This window comes from Solea senegalensis, linkage group LG8 (assembly GCF_019176455.1).
Source record: "Solea senegalensis isolate Sse05_10M linkage group LG8, IFAPA_SoseM_1, whole genome shotgun sequence".
Lineage (NCBI taxonomy): Eukaryota > Metazoa > Chordata > Actinopteri > Pleuronectiformes > Soleidae > Solea > Solea senegalensis.
The window spans coordinates 19,705,547-19,721,989 of NC_058028.1; the positions used below are offsets into that span (position 1 = coordinate 19,705,547).

A 16,443-nucleotide genomic window follows, 5' to 3' on the forward strand; every position below is an offset into this window, starting at 1 on the left:
TCTGGAAACCTTTGGTGTTGGCTGTGTTTTCCTCCTCTTCTTCTTCTCCTTCTTCTAACATACATTGAGAAACACAGTGAAGTACTCAGCTCTTTTACTCAGACTTCAGCAATGCCACAAGTAAAAAAGAAAAAGTGACCTTAATTTGAAAATAAACTCAATGTAACACAAAAAAAAGAAAGAAAATAAAGTGCAGAAGGACCTGTGTCAGAATAACATGGATGTGTCCCAGAGAGACCCCCGGTGGTGCTCTGACCAAGAAATGGGCCCCTACTTAAATAGGCTTTCTAATTTACATTAAAAGGTGCATGCATGTACGGTTAGGGTTAACCCAAGATTTGCCACGGCAACGTGGTTGTTTTTGCTTAATAAGAAACCCTTTAGCCCTGGTTTATGCATATGTCAGCTTAATCTACATTTCTAATCTTACATTTATTTATATTCTGTGTGCATGATTGGAATCAAATCATCAACAGTAAATTAAGTGGATAAATGTTTGAAATGTAGTGGAACAGAAGTAATGTCACGTTCTGTCGTCCATGTCATTTTATTGTGACTTATTTTTAAGTCTTTTTCGTTCCTGTGTGCACTTTACTTTTCTCCTCTTCTCTCCCTAATTCCTCAGTGTATATAACCACTCCCTCTTCCTTTGTCTGATTGTGAGTTCGTCGTCATCCGTTGTCAGAGTGATATGTGTTTTTTGAGCTCTCCCCTTGTTTTTGATTCTCGGCAGTGGATTATTTGCACGTCCGTGCTACAGTGATTCTGTTAATCTCTACTTCCTGGTCCAGTCTGTGTCCTGTTCCATGATGATCCCACGCCTGCACTCCACCATCGATGCGCAGCACGCCGCCCCGACTTCTCAGGTGACTCAGACGACTGTCGCCCTTTTTTGACCAAGTGCCGTATTCACTTAGAGCTTAATCCTGCTGCTTTTCCCACTAAACGGACTAGAGTTGCATATGTCATCGCGCATCTGAGGGACAGAGCTGAAGCATGGGCTATTGCTGAGTGGGACAGACAGACCAGCATTTGCCACTCAGTTGATGACTTCATGGACACGTTACGTAAGATCTTCCACCATGTGGCATCTGGTAGAGAGCCGGCCAGGTCCTTGGTCAGTCTACGACGGGGCACATCCGGTTCAGGACTCAGAATGAGCCAGTGCTCATTGACGCCTTCCTGCATGCCCTGAGTCCATGTCTACGAGATGGACTCATTCCTCTGGATATTCCCGATGACCTCGATTCACTTGTCAGCCGTCTTTGTCTCCAGGAGCAAGTCAGCGATCGCCGTGCAGGCGCTCTCTCTCCTTGTCCCTGAGAAACTTGTGACCTCAGCTGCCACTCTGAGATTCCTCGTCCACTTCCCACTGCACGCTTCATGCCTGAAACCTCCATCTCCGGGAGACCTAAGCAGGTTGGTCGACCCACCTCGACCCAGCCGAACGCAGTCGCCGCCTTTTTGGGGGGCTCTGTCTGTACCACGGAGGTAAGGGCCATCAAAGGGGGGACTATCTGGTAAAAGGACCAGGCTCACCAGTAAAGAGAGCACTGGTGAGTCCCACTATTCTCCATCACCACATCCCACAGTCAGCATATTGTCAACGCCCTCATCGGCTCAGGAGCCCATGCAAGCTTCATTTCTGAACGCCTGGTCAAGGAACTAAAGATCAAGCTTCAGTTGCTGTCTCCACCACCTCACTGCACAGTTCCTGTTCGTTTAGTGTTCCCGGATGGACATATGGAGAATATCCAGCTCCACATTCTCGGGGGTTCCATCCACCAGCTCATCCTGGGGCATCCCTGGCTCTAGCGCCACAACCCCATCATCAACTGGTTCAATAAAACCATTATCAATTGGGGGAAGGGCTTCAACCGGGGGTGTATCTCACCTGTCTCTTTGTCTTCTCCTTTTAGATCCCCGCTGGTTGCTGCAACGTCTCTCCCAGTCACAGCCACAGACCTGTCCCAGATTCCATCCTGTTACCACGATTTTGGTAATGTATTCAGCAAAACCAAAGCCATTGCTCTCCCTCTGCATTGTCCTTATGACTGCATGATAGAGCTTCATCTCGGTTCTGTTCCTCCTGAAACCATAGCCATGAATAATTACATCCAAGTCTTAATGTCTTTGTTTTCGTCTACTTAGACGACATATTCATTTTCTCCCACGATCAGTCCACCCACATTAACCATGTCCATCAGGTATTGGAGAGATTGTTGCAGCACCACCTATTTGTTAAAGCCGAGAAATGCAAGTTTTATGCCCGTTCGGTTTCCTTCTTGGGGTTCATCATTTCACCCAGAGAGATCCAGACGGACCCAGAGAAGGTCCGAGCAGTGTGTGACTGGCTGGTTCCGGACTCCAGGAAAGCCCTTCAGCGGTTCCTGGGGTTCGTCTCCATTCTCCCCCCTAACCTGGTGGTGGGCTGTTCTCAGGTGCTTGGTTGGGGGCATGCTTCTAAGTGGTCTTGCCATTCGGTAGGATCGTGTCCCGCTCAACTTGTGGGTCGGCGCTTCTGGTGGCCGGGGATGCACCGTGACGTCAGGGAATTCGTGGCAGTGTGTAAGTCTTCCCATGCCCAGCCTCATAGAAAACTCCTTCCTCTGCCCAAGCATGGCGGAAGCTGCTGTCTTCTGACCACCGTCGCTCCGTGGCTCTTCCCTACCACCCGGGATCTCCATCTGCGTCACCCCTGCAAAAAGCTGTCTCCCCGCTTCATTGGCCCCTTCCCCATCAGTAAGGTCATTAACCCTGTAGCCGTCCATCTCAGACTTCCCCCTTCCATGCGTGTTAACCCCACTTTCCATTTTTCCCGAGTCAAGCCTGTATGTGTCTCTTCCCTCCATCCTCCCTCCGGGGTTCTTGAAGGCCCCCTTCATGTTTTGTTCCTAAGAACCTGGGACGTTTGTCTCCCCTTCTTGTCTTCCTTTTTTTTTTTTGGTTAAGTTTTAGTGTTTATTGTTCTATGTTTAGTGTTCAGTGTTTAATGTTTAGCGTTTCATATTTAGTGTTTGGTGCTTTATGTTTAGGGTCTGTGTTTTGTGTTTAGTGCTTGTGTGCTAGTGTTTGTGTGCTAAAAATAAACTCTTTTTACTTACCACCGTCCTGCATCTGGGTCCAGTCCTGTACGTTATAAGTAAGACCAAGCAAATAAAACAGTTCCTATTCAACAGCACTTGATTTAATCAGTTTCTTCCTCTGGAGACTGTGTCAAATGCAGCCTCTATGGTCATGTGGAAGGGAAACCTAGCCTTTTCTGCTCAGGTTGAGAAATGGAGATCATGTACTTTGAACGAACTGCTTCAGGTATTGATTTAGAAATCCTGAACTCAATTACTCCTGTTGATTAGTTTTGCCTGTTTTAGTACTTTAGTACAGTACTCAGTCTGCTGGAAAGGGAATAATACCAAAACATTTGTGGGCTCCTCAAACACATTTAGGAGTGGTCCCTCTTCTACTTGGGATAATTTGCGACAGGCTGTGCACCAGAGATGTATTAAACGTGTTCATCAACGCAGCTCGGTTTAACTTTGACTTACTTAATACTTAAAACAGAATACAAAACAGTTCTGATCATACGTGCATATGTGCAACACTTTAAATCTTATGTCTATTTTTTAATGATCAAGTTATTTTCCCATGATGACCTTTGATCTAGGCAGATCCACCACAGTTGCACAGTAATGTAACATGCTGGAGCTGAGCTACGCAGGATAATAAACTTTCCTTATGTCAATGATCTCTCTCTGATAATGTATGATGGTTCACCCCATCTCTCTTCACTCTGACTGCAGCTTTCTCCCAGAGGGACCAACATCTGCAGGGTGTTGTTGCTGTTGGCTGCAGGTTTTGTAAATTTCTGTTTGTGGAGGAGATAACGGAGTGAACCCCATGGGCTAGAATAAACATGAGCTTCTATCAGAGGGATTCTGCATACAAGGGATACATTTCCTTTTTTCAGAGTAACACTTTTCTCATTTTGAAGACGGAGTCTTTTGATTTCAAAACAATCATTGTCTAAATACTGTACCTCCTCTAATGCAGCTGCTGGCAACCAAACTGTTTTGTGCAAATGTAAACCCTGAAGACTGAACAAATGTTTGCTGGCTCTGGATCAAGGACAGTGATGAGGTTCCGTAAACAAATTCAGAGTTTAGAGGGTGCATCACTTCTAATATCCCACAACATTTAATTCGGAGGTTGTGCTATCCATATTTCATACCTGAGTCCAGAAACAATGGGTACAGTTCATTATGTGTGCACCAAACGCAGATAATATTATTGTTTTTTTTCAGATGGCATAGTTTTGTGAGCTTGTTGTTGGCTATGGCATGTTTTGAAGGATTTGAAACCTCCATTTTGTGTGTTGATTCATGCTCTTGCATTTAATCAACAGCCCTCTCGTGTGTCATTACAAAACATCTCCCCTTTAATTACACTCAGTTGGCGTGTCACTTTGCAATCTGAGTTTACTCACCACAGTTCAAAATGTCAAGGTCAGAACTACTGTGCCCAGTAGAGACCACCATGGTGACCAAGTGCTTTTCCATGGAGCTGGTGGTCCGAGCACACCATCCCATGGCCTGCAATCTCTCCTTTCTTTCAAGTCTTGCTTTGTTGCTGGAAGGCTGACACATAGCATTTCTGTTCGATGTCTCTCCAACTCTGAATGTATTAGATTTAGTTTTGTCTTAATCCTGACGTTCTGCAAGTTGTGTTGTAATTTTTTTTATTTTTTTTTTTTGGCAGAGACACAGGGGACTTTGAAATGCAAGCTGTCACACAGACACTGCACCACTCAGTCTGGAGGTGATCACTTAAGGTAACTTAAAGGGATAACAATAATAAAGTCTTGCCAAGAATATAATGAAATGATCAATAGCGTTCTCATGTTGAGATGTACCTGGCTGTAGACAACTGGGCGCACATCTGTACCCCCCTCTCTGTTAATGTTGTTTACGCTATTTACATTATTAAAAATGAGAGCTATGAAAATAAGTTAAATACCTGACTGTTATAGGTAACGATTTATTACTTTGAGTCAATAATTAAGATCAACATCTGATACAGAGGTACTGCAGTATGGAGGTCCGCTGTACTGACGGTACTTTTCCTCAGAGTTGGTGTTGTGTCATAATAAACAACTTGTGTGTAGATTTTGGGTAAAACAAACCATAACCTTCACTGTTTTGAATAAAGAAAAATGCAATTTAAATGGATCGTGAACTGATTCACTGTTTTCCTGTGAAAACCAATAAACAATGAAAAAAAATGAGTCTAGGGTATCAATGCAGACTTTTCATTAATCGCCATTTCTGTTCTCTGTGTGTCAGTGAGATAAACTGTTTAAACAAATGTTAAATAAAACCATTTCACGTTCAAGTTAAAGTTGTCTATTCAGCTTCAAAATGCACTTTCATCACACATCCAGTGATAAAATCTACACTGACTGATATATCTAATATATAATTGTGTGCACACTGACTCAAGATTTTATTTGTATTACAGTTAAATGCTACATTGGTTGGTCAGTGACATCATTTAAGCCTAATCCTAACCCTAACCCAAGAGAAACAAGTTTGTTGATGTTAGTGAGTGTTTATGTTTTTGGTTTCTTTGCATCAAAGTTACTGTAGGTCTTTCACTTAACACAGAAAGAAAGACTATATTCTTGTTGATAAATGTCTTGACTATCAGTGACGTGACAATCAAGTCACAGTGACATTTAAGGCGGTATAAATAGTACCCCTTTCATGCCTAAATGATTTTCTCTGATGTCATTAAACAGTCAGATAGATAGATAGATCTCAGTATCTCTCTCAACGTGTGTGTGTGTGTGTGTGTGTGTGCGTGCGTGTGCGTCATCTGGAGCAGGATTTGTTATGGTAACAACAAAAGTCTCAGAACATCTGTGCCTCAGAGATTAGCCTAAATTTTTATGTTACAATGTTGGCTTGCCACAAAAGAGGCGATTATCAAGAGTCTTTTACTGTGGTCTTAATGTCTGCTGGGGTTTAGGGGGATGGTAGAGTGGGATGATGATGTACATTGATTTGACTACATGCAACAACATATAACTTCATATAAAGTATATACAACTACATAAACCCAACCACATGGTCACTTTATTAGGTACACCTTTAGGTGGAGAATAAATCCAAACTCTGGTCTCAGTCTCTGGGAATGACACTACCTGAGACTTCAGTCCTGATACAGTTTTGGTTACAAGTTAATGGCCATGATTTGTCTTCTTCTATTAATAATTTCCAGCTGGCTGTGCACTGAGAGGTGTAATGCTGCCGTCCACAGAATCCACGTAGACGCTCCACTGTTTCTCAAAATGCTCCAACTCAGTCCTCCTCTATTGAATCTAATTCATAGGCTCTCCAATTTAGCTTAATTGCTGGTTACAAGCTATGACAGCAAGCACAAGTTCCCACGGTATGAGCTCATAACAGCAGATTAACTGCAACCTTCTCTAGCACTGTACTACAGTAGGTCTTATACGGGAGAATCCTGTCCTTAAATTACTGTGTATTAGAGGAGACATCATTAAATATTTCATCTGTCGTCTGCACCACTTATTATGTTGCCAGTGCTGTCCATGCTGCAGTCATGTGTCTTCTCATGTTTAACTTGGTCTTCTAGGTCTGGAGGAGAGAAACAACAGTGAGAACAAAGAGTAAAGATGAAGTAAAGATAAAGATGATGTATCAGGCATAAAACAAGGATTAACATGGCTGAGAACGTGTGCATGGAGCTGGTGCAGCAAACATTATTTTTCCATTACTCACATTTGAGCACAGTCTTGTTGATGAGACTATAAGCTTGGCCAGTGTTTCTGCTCAGGTTAATATAGAAGTAGAACTTCAGTTCCCGAGGATACTGAGCGTGGGAAAGGTTCAGTATCAAGGGAATCAGCCGATTGGATACAGGACCCTCTGCCAGAGTCTGGTGCATCATATACATGCACCAAGCTTCCTGGAGGAAGTTGGGAGTGATAAGCAGCACTTGTAAGTGGCACTCCTGGACAACCTGGCAGAATTCTGTGGGAACTGCACTTCCTGGACACACATCTCTCTGCCACAGAAAGCACCTGAGGCTGCAGGGGGAAGCCTCGAGGAAAGAGACCAGACGTTTGGCCTCTTCAATGTCGATGTCAGCGACACTGTGGCACACGAGCAAATCATATTTTCTTCTCCATCTTGTTTGTGAGCTCAGGGCAGACGGCAGCTTTTGTGGTTTAAAAGGAGCTGTCTCTAATGATGATGATGATGGAGGAGAAAGTGATGGTGATACACCTGTCACTTTAGCTTCTGGGTCACGTTGTGTTGCTAAAAATACCTTTGACTTGAAAAGTTTTTGGAACCATCCTGAAATGAAAAAAGACAAAAAAACTATACACATTGTTTTTTTTTTTGTTTAATTAAATCTACCGATTACGCCTAGTTTAGCCATAAAAAGCCATAATTAACAGTTTTACAATATATCCCAATTGTACAGCAGTGCTACGTGTTTTTAAATCACACAATGACTTCACCTAACTGTGAATATCAGAAAACCTAACTTACCAGACATGTTGTTGACATTGTCAAGTCATGTCAGTTCACCTTCTCTCCCAGATCTCAGTGGAAAATCAATGTACCCAGAAATCCATGAGATGTAGTTGCAGTATCATTCCCAGTAACTGAATGTAGCAAAGATGAAAACTATTGAGTGACAACACCAAGGAGGAAGCAACTCACACACATGGCATGTCAAATGCAAAGTGTCTCCAACGTTGCACCTCAGTAATTATTAACCCTTCAAGTATTGAAAAACAACATCAGCCTTGAATAAGACGGCTTTCTAACCCAGATGGTCATTTTCTGTTATAAAGGTCTGTGTGAATAAATCAGACATGCATCCTATGCAAAGGTGGACTTTTTCTTTGTCTTTATGTGTGTGAGAAATTATGATTTTGCTCTGATGGAGAGGAAATGAAGATGGCTGGCTGGCTGTAAGTGTTATATTTCACCACCAAGTTATAATCATGCATTTGCATTTCCTCCCTGGGGGACAACCAAATAGGTCCCCCTAAAGTTAAATGTGAAACATTCAGTCAGTAAAGCTGTGTCAGTAAAACCGTGTGACCTTTGCTGTTTATGGTCCTTTGATGTTTAAATATTTAAACATTAAACAAACCTTTTCCTTAGGATTTATTTTCTCTGTATGTTTCGATCTCTGTAAAGCACATTTATGAAATAAATGTAGGAATAAACCTGCACACAACTTTTTTTTAAAGCACCAGTAATTCTCTTTAACAGAATTATGGTTTAAATGCTGTAAATAGGTTCTACAATTCGTTAAATAATTAAAGGGATTTACAGTATGTACAATTGGGTACTTTCTATACTATACCCATTGTACCGTTATTGAAAGGTCCTCATATTTTTTAGGCGGATAAATCTTAATTTAACAGCCTAATAGACTTCCTCCTTCTGGAGTTTTCTTATTACTTTTTTCCTCAGGCTGTACACTGAGGTGAAATGCTGCCCTCCACAGTTTGAAGTTCTTAATCACAGTTTGAAGTTAATTCTCTCTCTTTTTGTTTTTTAAATGTTTCCCCATTGAATAATAAAACAGACATCACGCCTATGACCTGTACAGGTTGCCCTGGCAATCGTGGTGGGGTATCAAAGGCAAAAGAGAGACTACTCACCTCAACATTAACGCAGCATTTTCTGTAGGAAATGCACTTTTTCTGGTAAGGAGACATTTGGCTGGGGGAAGAAAAGGAGCGAGAAGTCAAGGAAAAAAAACAAAACAGGCATAGTAATAACATCATATGGACAAAGAGGAATGGACATAAAATTCTGCTCAAAAAAAAAAAGAAAAACAGAAAAAATCAATAGGGTTAGTAAACATGACTTAAAATTATTATGATAGTTTAGACTCACACCACTCATGTATACTTATGTACAAAACAATAAGAAATACATATGAAATACATGTAGTGCATTTCTGAGGTAGAATAGATTATATGCTGTGAATATTGCTAATTATCAGGTTGTTCTCTTTTCTCTTGTAGTACAAATAAACGTATTACAAAGTTCCATGCAGCCTGGCTTTTAATGAGAGCACGGAGACTCTATTTCCAGAGCAATCTTTCTGAGACATTCAGAAATACTCTCTGGGTTGCTTCGCCTTTTCTTAAAAAAGAAAAAACAATGCTCTGGGGGTTTTGGCCCCTGTTGGGAACCTCTGACTTAAGGAAATGAGTGTGTAAACAGAAATAGGGACATATTGTGCATTTATTTATGGCAGGGACATTTTCTAGTCAAACAGCTTTCCTTGTTCAAAAAATGTATAGTTTTTAGGGGATTGTTGGTCTGCTTTGTTTATGTGATGTACAGAAAAGTATCTAAGTAAAGTTAATGTCCACATGACAAACAAGAAAAGGGGCTTTTGTATATTCTGCACGCGGCACATTAAATGAGGACTTGAGTCCAGTGAGTTAATACATACCTTTAAACTGGATTCTGTAAAATGTCACTGTTTTTAGATGAGCTAAATATAGAATTTATATCCTGAAATGTTTAGGTTTTTTGTTTCATGCCGTCAGGGAACTTACCTCTGAATCTCAGTGGCACATTTTCCACGTCAAATAGGTGAAAAATAAAAACAGCCTTTCTGCGCAAGCGCAACATTCAGAGTGAAAACTCACCGGAAGTAAATGTCACTTCCGGGCTGTGCATCTGACGTGTCTAAAACAGTTTCACACTGGTGGTGGATTTTAACATCGTTTAAAGTGTTACAGGGTAAGACATGTAAGTTTGAACAGTATCTCCGTCGCTTTAGATTTGCTCAGGACACGTATTTCATTTTACTTTGTACCTCCCTTCACGCTCCGTGTCTCTGTGTGTTTTAATCCAGATACGTGGTGGCAAGATGCTCGATTTTTTCACCATCTTCAGCAAAGGGGGGATAGTGTTATGGTGTTTTCAAGGAGCCGCGGTCACTGAATCCTTCACGGGTCCTGTCAACGCTTTGATCCGCTCAGTAATCCTTCAGGTGAGATTTAAAAAAACAACAACAACAAAAAAACACTGACACTTTTCTACTGCCCTTTTATAATCTCGATTAGCTTGAAGGCTGACGCTAGTAAGTAGTAGCGTATGTTAGCTTATGCGCAGTATCTGTTTCCCTAGCAAGCAACTTTTCAATAAACGAATGAAGTAGATGTCACACTGTTATAATTATAATTTTTAAATTGGTCTTTGTGCTACGTTGACGTATTAAGCATTGCTTGGAAGACGCCAACAATCTTGTCACATGTGCGTTTACGTCGTGTGTGTGTGTTTGTGTTTGTGATACAGGAGCGAAGTGGAAACAATTCTTTCACTCATGAGGCCCTAAATCTTAAATACAAGCTGGACAATGAGTTCGAGCTGATTTTTGTGGTAAGTTTGTTAACTGTACTAACAAAGTGCTAAACATTACACTACCAAGACAGAAAGTAAAAACAGAAAACTACTAGGGAAAGCACTTAGAGAAGAAAATCCAGTGCACAGGCCACTCATAAACCCAAAAGCATCATTCTTATCAACATGGTAAAAGGAGTGATTTGAGGAGTCTCTCAGTTAAATGCACACACAACACTACACGTGCTAATGAAGTCACAGATATGAACAAAATGAGGAAGGATTAGAGCTCACATTGTATTCATGTCACACATATTGATGATAGGACAAGTCATCATACAATGTTTATTTTCACCTGAGAAATGGCCCAAATCATATTTTTTGTGTGCTTCTCCCACCAAATCTGTAAATTAAATAACCCACATGCTTAGAAACCTTAAAAAACATAACCTCCTTAGCAGAGGTAATAAATTCAAATTAAAGACATCAGTTGCAAACATGTGACCCATATTCATGTTGTTTTTGTTATATTTTTAATAATACTTCTCTACTCCAGGTTGGTTTTCAAAAGATCCTGACGCTGACTTATGTGGACAAGTTCATAGACGATATTCAGCTTCATTTCAGGGATCGTTATAAAAATGAGCTGGAGCAGAAGGGAGCTCTGAAGCTGCTTAACAACAACTTTGAATTTGAGGATGAATTCAAGATGCTTCTCAGGTAAAGACAGGTTCATTCCCAATGGAGATTTCATAAATGAATTAGTTGTTAACTTGATTTGCTTTACCAGACTTTAAAGTGGTGTGTCTTACCTTGTGGTGTGCGTCAAGTAGTGTAATAATTTATAGGCCATATTAGCAAATAAAAAAAAAATAAAAAAAAAGCAATCTTACCAATCTGAAACTTGCTGATGGATACTAATTGTTTACCTAAAGAGAGGCGGAGAAGAGCAGCAAAGCTCGGAGCCATGTTACCATGCGGCCCTTTGAGGAGTCTGACAAATCCAAAAAAACTGTGAAGTCCATGATTGAGACAAAGGGTGGGGACAAAGGCAAGGAACAGGGTGGCAAGAAGAATAAAAATACCAAAAAAGAGGGTAAGTGCACTAGGAGGTAATTGTTCATTATGTGTCTTTTTTTTTATCTAAAGGGCTGGTATAACGTGATTTCAGTCTCAATACTTAACTGACTTGGTATTATAATCCTCTCCAGCTCCTGCAGTTGAGCCTACCAAAGGTGATCAAAACAAGGTCACAACCTCTGGGCAGAAGATGGTTGAAAATGGTAACCAGGGCTTGACTCATGATGAGAGCATGCAGAAGAAAAGAGAGGAATTTTTTCGCAAACGCATGGTGGGGCCTACTGAAAAACCCAGGTAAGAGAAAATATATAACACAGAAATATTAGAAACAACCTTTTAGGTGATCAAGTGTTTTTTTGTGTGTGTTTTTCTTGGAATTTTTTTTATTTTAAGTGTGTTTGAGTGTATATTTCTAATATCTTTAGTGTAATATTCTCTCCTCTTGTAGCAAGTCTCCAAAGCCTGCACAAAAACCGAGGGTGAAACAAAGGCGTGTTTGGAATATGGGCGGTAGCAGCGCCAAGGACCTTGACTACAGCGACAGGAATGGAAACGATTCACACAACGATGGGGAACAGACACAGGAGGCCAATGCTGACCTAGTATGTACCCACTGCACCCCACAGCAAGAGTTCAGGCGATGTCTGTATCTGATGAAAGTTCAAAATAAATTCTCTATGGACGTGTTTTTCAGGGCATAAAGGTGAACTCCATGGGGGGAGACCTGCTGCCTGTGGATTATGAGTCCAGTGAGGAGGGGGAGATGGAAGAGGAAGAGGAAGAGGAGAGAGTGGTTGTCAATGAAACAAGCAAGATAAGGTAAGAAAGTGTTAAATTCAGTTTATTCTGTTATTCCTATTATAGATAACCTTTGAACCTTCTAGTCCTGATTCGGTTTTTGTTACTATGACAAATGCCAGTGTCGCTTTAACATTATACTAGTGGTGTGCAATATGGGCAAAAAATAATATCTCCATATTTTTGGGGATCTTGATGATGACAATACTTACGTATTATATAAATGGACGCAATGTTTTAGGAAATGGTTTTCTATAAAACAATTTTAAATATTTAGTTGCAGGGGCTGGTGTCTCCATGTTTTCTCCCTGTTGTTTAAAACAACAATCACAATAATATCTTGTCCACCTCTACATTGTATGTTAAATTAGTACCAAACTTTGTTCTTCTCAGCACCAAAAAGGGTGGCAGTTTTGGAGGCATGTTTGGGATGCTGAAGGGCCTGGTAGGCTCCAAGAGCCTGAGCCATGAAGACATGGAGCCAGTGCTGGAAAAGATGAAGGACCACCTCATTGGTATGACTTTTTATTGCTGTCTCTCTGACTCACAGTCTGTATGTAGGAAGATTTGAGAGTGAATTACCTGCTGTTTTCATTTCTTTCTTGTCCTGAAGCGAAGAATGTAGCCGCTGAGATTGCTTCCCAGCTCTGTGACTCTGTAGCCAAAAAACTGGAGGGCAAAGTCATGGGCACTTTCACCAGTAAGTAATGTTTTCTATTTATCTAATGTACCTTGAGTAAAATAAAGACTCAACCGCTTTCTTTTATTTTGTTTTCTTTGGTGCAAGAATTGGATTCAATTAGGTCCTGCAACAGACAATACGTTTTTGGTATCAATTAATTTCTATGATCATTTAGGTTTCTATTCTTCATCAAATGTCAGAAAATTTAGAAAAAGAATAGAATAATATCAACTACAACAATAATCTTTTAGAAGTTACACACTGCTGCCTTCAGTTCACCCAACTCAATTCATAATGGTTTCACAAAGATTTTCATGAAACCTGTGTGTGTGTGTGTGTTTGTAGCTGTGGCCTCAACAGTGAAGCAGTCCCTGCAGGAATCTCTGGTGCAGATCCTTCAGCCCAAGCGAAGGGTGGATATTCTGAGAGACGTCATGGAGGCGCAGCGCCAACGAAGACCCTTTGTGATCACATTTTGTGGTGTCAATGGCGTTGGAAAGTCCACCAATTTGGCAAAGGTGAGGTCTTTAAAAGTTAGCAATTAGAGGAGGGATACATGACGTAAGGTCATCTGGCCAGATTCAAGCTAAGTGGGAAAAAAAGCAATGCCTGATGTTTTTTTTTTTTTTTGGGTGTGGTTAGTTTTCTTTCAGTGTAAAAATGGGTCTTGGACTGTGTTTGAATGTATACACTGATGTGATGCTTCAATTCAATTCAAATCAATTTAAAATACTAAAGTATGAACAAGCATGTGTCATGTGCGGGTTAAATGTTTACCAGTACCAGGAGGTACTGTGCTCAGGTTTCCCAGTTAGTCGGCATGTACAATTATCAGCGCACTGAAACTGCTGCAGCTGAAAGAAATTCAGTCGGATTTTGTTCCTTGAAAAGTGTAAATAATCTGCCATGAAACTTGTCTTGGTCCAGATCTCCTTCTGGCTGATAGAGAACGGTTTCAAAGTGCTGATCGCAGCCTGTGACACATTTCGTGCTGGAGCAGTGGAGCAGCTCCGCACTCATCAGCGCCGCCTGAACTCACTGCATCCTCCAGAGCAGCATGGGGGACAGCCTGTAGTCCAGCTCTATGAGAAGGGCTATGGGAAAGATGCGGCGGGAATAGCCATGGAGGCCATCAACTATGGTAAAACACTTTTCTTCCTTAACTATTAGATATGAGGCAGATTTATTGGCTGAATGAGTTTTTTAAATCTTAGTCTAACAGCATGCTGCATGTTTATTGGCTCACTGATGTTGATGAGATTGACTCCTTAGATAGCAAAGTTATTAAATGGCGACCCATTTTCTGTTGTAGGTGATACAAAGGAAGTTCAATACCCAGTCTATACTGTATAAGTTTTGAAGTTCACCACCTAGCTCAATCACACATATGTTAAAGTCACATCTAAACCCTCTGTACATTACTCCTCCAGCCCGCAACCAGGCCTTTGATGTGGTGCTAGTGGACACCGCTGGGCGTATGCAGGACAATGCCCCCCTAATGACGGCCCTGGCCAAACTCATTGCCGTCAACATGCCCGACCTCGTGCTGTTTGTTGGGGAGGCTCTGGTGGGAAATGAGGCAGTTGACCAGCTGGTAAGTCCACTGAAAACCTCAGACACATGTGACACTAACAGATAGAATCTTTTTTTTTTGAACTGACAAAGAAAGAAAATTGTCCTAAAAGTGTGATCATATGTTGACACTCGGACGTGAGTGCTGCAGGGATGCGTGGGTTTCAGCTTCATGGGTCCATAACAGAGGCTGCTGTGAGAGCGATGGATCACAAAATGCTGTAGGATTGAACTGTACAGCAGGGATCAGCTGGACAGTTACTATAATTATACTAATACTAATAATTAACCCTGTTTGGAGAGATTTGGTTTCTCCTCCTCCACACTTTGTAAATTGTGAGATTTAGAAGGCAGCACTACATATTAACTCTGATTCAATTGCTCCTTGTGTTCTCAGGTGAAGTTTAATCGGGCTCTGGCAGATCACTCTATGTCTGACAAGCCTCGGCTCATTGATGGAATTGTTCTCACCAAGTTTGACACCATTGACGACAAGGTATTAAATAATGTTGTGATTGTCTGGTTTTATTTTTTATTTTTTAACCTGTGACAGTAGTGTCACAGGTTATGAATGAAGTCAGAGCACTGATGGCACTCTTCCTCCACAGGTGGGTGCTGCCATCTCCATGACGTACATCACAGGTCAGCCCATCGTGTTCGTGGGAACGGGGCAGACTTACAACGACCTGCGCAGCCTCAATGCCCGAGCTGTGGTCGGCGCCCTCATGAAGGCTTAAGTGGCCGCATGTTCTGCTATTCATTCACTGTCGCAAACAAAGCCAACACCCTTTGCCACACTGCTGTGAGATGTTCCAGCCCTGCTCGCCTGTGTTTCTCATCCTGATATTCTGCCTGTCCGATGTCGCAAATGAAGAATTTGTGTCATGCAAAGACGGGACTTAATTCTCCCATTTAAGGATGTGTGCACTTTTGAAAAACAGATCATTTTTCAACAAATCTAGAGGGGCCGCCTCCTCCCCCCTTTGCATCATTTCTTAACTTTTCCCTAACTGAAAAGTACCTCAGCTCAGCCTGTGAAGTCACATCCAAATGACATTTTAGTTGACTAAATGGATCTAGGCTGTAAATGTCATCTGTTTACTGGTTTACACAGTAAATACTTACAATACAAGTCCCCACCTGGCATTCTGTCAGTCAGTTTTCCCCTCTTTATGTAAATGAGGTTGGGTTGTGAAGGCTTGCTGGACGTGACATTTCAGCAGCTGCCGGTGCCTGAGGAAAGCTAAGTGACCATAGTGCCTATCTGTCTCCTGTGTTGTTAGTTGACACTTTCACTACATTGGTGTTTATCCAGAGAGCATCATGATTGTTAACATCTGAAATCCAATCACTCCTTCTCGGCTAGATGAGGAGTCTCAGTCCATTGGTAAATGCTATAATTCCATTTTAATAAACAGAAAAACAAAAAAGAAGTCGGTCAAGGCTGATCCTTTTGTAAAGTGAGGAATTTCATTCTCTAAATGCATCTTCAGTTGTGCTATTTCAGATGAATTGTTCTATGAACGTCATCTTCCAGAGCTCCTCATCTGCCAAAAACACTTCACTTTTTCATTACAGAATGGAGACTACCCCTTAGTTTAAGTTCAAGTGTGAAGATATTTTGTAATTTTTTTTAGTTCTTGCAGCTTATTTGCAGATCATGCGACAGAAGTTCTTTGGGCCTTTTATCTATGTGTTACCCATTGATTTATTCTTTAATAATTAAGAAGAAATTGTTTTTAAATTATGTCCATCCCCCTTTAAGTTATAGTAGTGCAATATGAGAGAAGCTAGAATTATACAGAAGATGTAAGCTAATTTATGAGGATGTAAACATTTCTAAATAAAGCTGCTATGTGATGTGATGGCCTGTAAGGTGGAACGTGTTCTGTCATATGTTGC

General features: G+C 41.2%; 3 protein-coding genes across 6 annotated transcripts; 2 read left to right on the forward strand and 1 right to left on the reverse strand.

Annotated features, from left to right (window-relative positions):
• The first annotated feature begins 303 nt into the window (after window positions 1-303).
• LOC122773469 lies at window positions 304-5,420 on the forward strand. 2 transcript variants are annotated; one of them, XM_044032187.1, is made up of 3 exons: window positions 304-1,999; window positions 2,442-2,742; window positions 4,756-5,420. In XM_044032187.1, the coding sequence occupies exons 1-3, from the start codon at window positions 1,736-1,738 to the stop codon at window positions 4,830-4,832; spliced, it is 642 nt and encodes a 213-aa protein (XP_043888122.1). In that variant the 5' UTR covers window positions 304-1,735; the 3' UTR covers window positions 4,833-5,420. The 2 variants fall into 2 exon arrangements, 1 of the variants encoding a protein (XP_043888122.1); XR_006360896.1 differs by lacking the exon at window positions 4,756-5,420 and having other exon boundaries at window positions 304-2,395; window positions 2,442-2,874.
• A 689-nt stretch (window positions 5,421-6,109) lies between these two features.
• LOC122773468 (toll-interleukin 1 receptor (TIR) domain containing adaptor protein) lies at window positions 6,110-9,683 on the reverse strand. 2 transcript variants are annotated; one of them, XM_044032186.1, is made up of 5 exons: window positions 9,620-9,683; window positions 8,708-8,768; window positions 7,578-7,693; window positions 6,801-7,379; window positions 6,110-6,656 (listed from the first exon to the last, which is right to left on the reverse strand). In XM_044032186.1, exons 3-5 carry the CDS (start codon window positions 7,582-7,584, stop codon window positions 6,568-6,570), a joined length of 675 nt encoding a protein of 224 aa, XP_043888121.1. In that variant the 5' UTR covers window positions 7,585-7,693; window positions 8,708-8,768; window positions 9,620-9,683; the 3' UTR covers window positions 6,110-6,567. The 2 variants fall into 2 exon arrangements, with proteins under 2 accessions (XP_043888121.1, XP_043888120.1); XM_044032185.1 differs by lacking the exons at window positions 7,578-7,693; window positions 8,708-8,768; window positions 9,620-9,683 and having other exon boundaries at window positions 6,801-7,413.
• Window positions 9,684-9,717: 34 nt separating this feature from the next.
• srpra (SRP receptor subunit alpha) lies at window positions 9,718-16,420 on the forward strand. 2 transcript variants are annotated; one of them, XM_044032181.1, is made up of 15 exons: window positions 9,718-9,815; window positions 9,922-10,059; window positions 10,365-10,448; window positions 10,966-11,129; window positions 11,345-11,505; window positions 11,621-11,783; window positions 11,938-12,091; window positions 12,184-12,308; window positions 12,681-12,802; window positions 12,901-12,987; window positions 13,315-13,487; window positions 13,897-14,110; window positions 14,400-14,563; window positions 14,939-15,037; window positions 15,150-16,420. In XM_044032181.1, exons 2-15 carry the CDS (start codon window positions 9,937-9,939, stop codon window positions 15,276-15,278), a joined length of 1,962 nt encoding a protein of 653 aa, XP_043888116.1. In that variant the 5' UTR covers window positions 9,718-9,815; window positions 9,922-9,936; the 3' UTR covers window positions 15,279-16,420. The 2 variants fall into 2 exon arrangements, with proteins under 2 accessions (XP_043888116.1, XP_043888117.1); XM_044032182.1 differs by having other exon boundaries at window positions 9,722-9,806.
• Window positions 16,421-16,443: the final 23 nt, after the last annotated feature.

Bases quoted from the DNA above. Each gene is read 5' to 3' on its own strand.
- LOC122773469 (XM_044032187.1), top strand. From the start codon at position 1,736: ATGGACATATGGAGAATATCCAGCTCCACATTCTCGGGGGTTCCATCC. The intron at 2,000-2,441 runs GTAATGTATTCA...GGCTGTTCTCAG, and splicing joins ATCCTGTTACCACGATTTTG to GTGCTTGGTTGGGGGCATGC. The intron at 2,743-4,755 runs GTAAGGTCATTA...TTTTTTTGGCAG, and splicing joins CATTGGCCCCTTCCCCATCA to AGACACAGGGGACTTTGAAA.
- LOC122773468 (XM_044032185.1), bottom strand. From the start codon at position 7,413: ATGTGTATAGTTTTTTTGTCTTTTTTCATTTCAGGATGGTTCCAAAAA. The intron at 6,657-6,800 runs GTGAGTAATGGA...TCTCTCCTCCAG, and splicing joins CAACAAGACTGTGCTCAAAT to ACCTAGAAGACCAAGTTAAA.
- srpra (XM_044032181.1), top strand. From the start codon at position 9,937: ATGCTCGATTTTTTCACCATCTTCAGCAAAGGGGGGATAGTGTTATGG. The intron at 12,092-12,183 runs GTATGTACCCAC...CGTGTTTTTCAG, and splicing joins AGGAGGCCAATGCTGACCTA to GGCATAAAGGTGAACTCCAT. The intron at 14,111-14,399 runs GTAAAACACTTT...TTACTCCTCCAG, and splicing joins CATGGAGGCCATCAACTATG to CCCGCAACCAGGCCTTTGAT.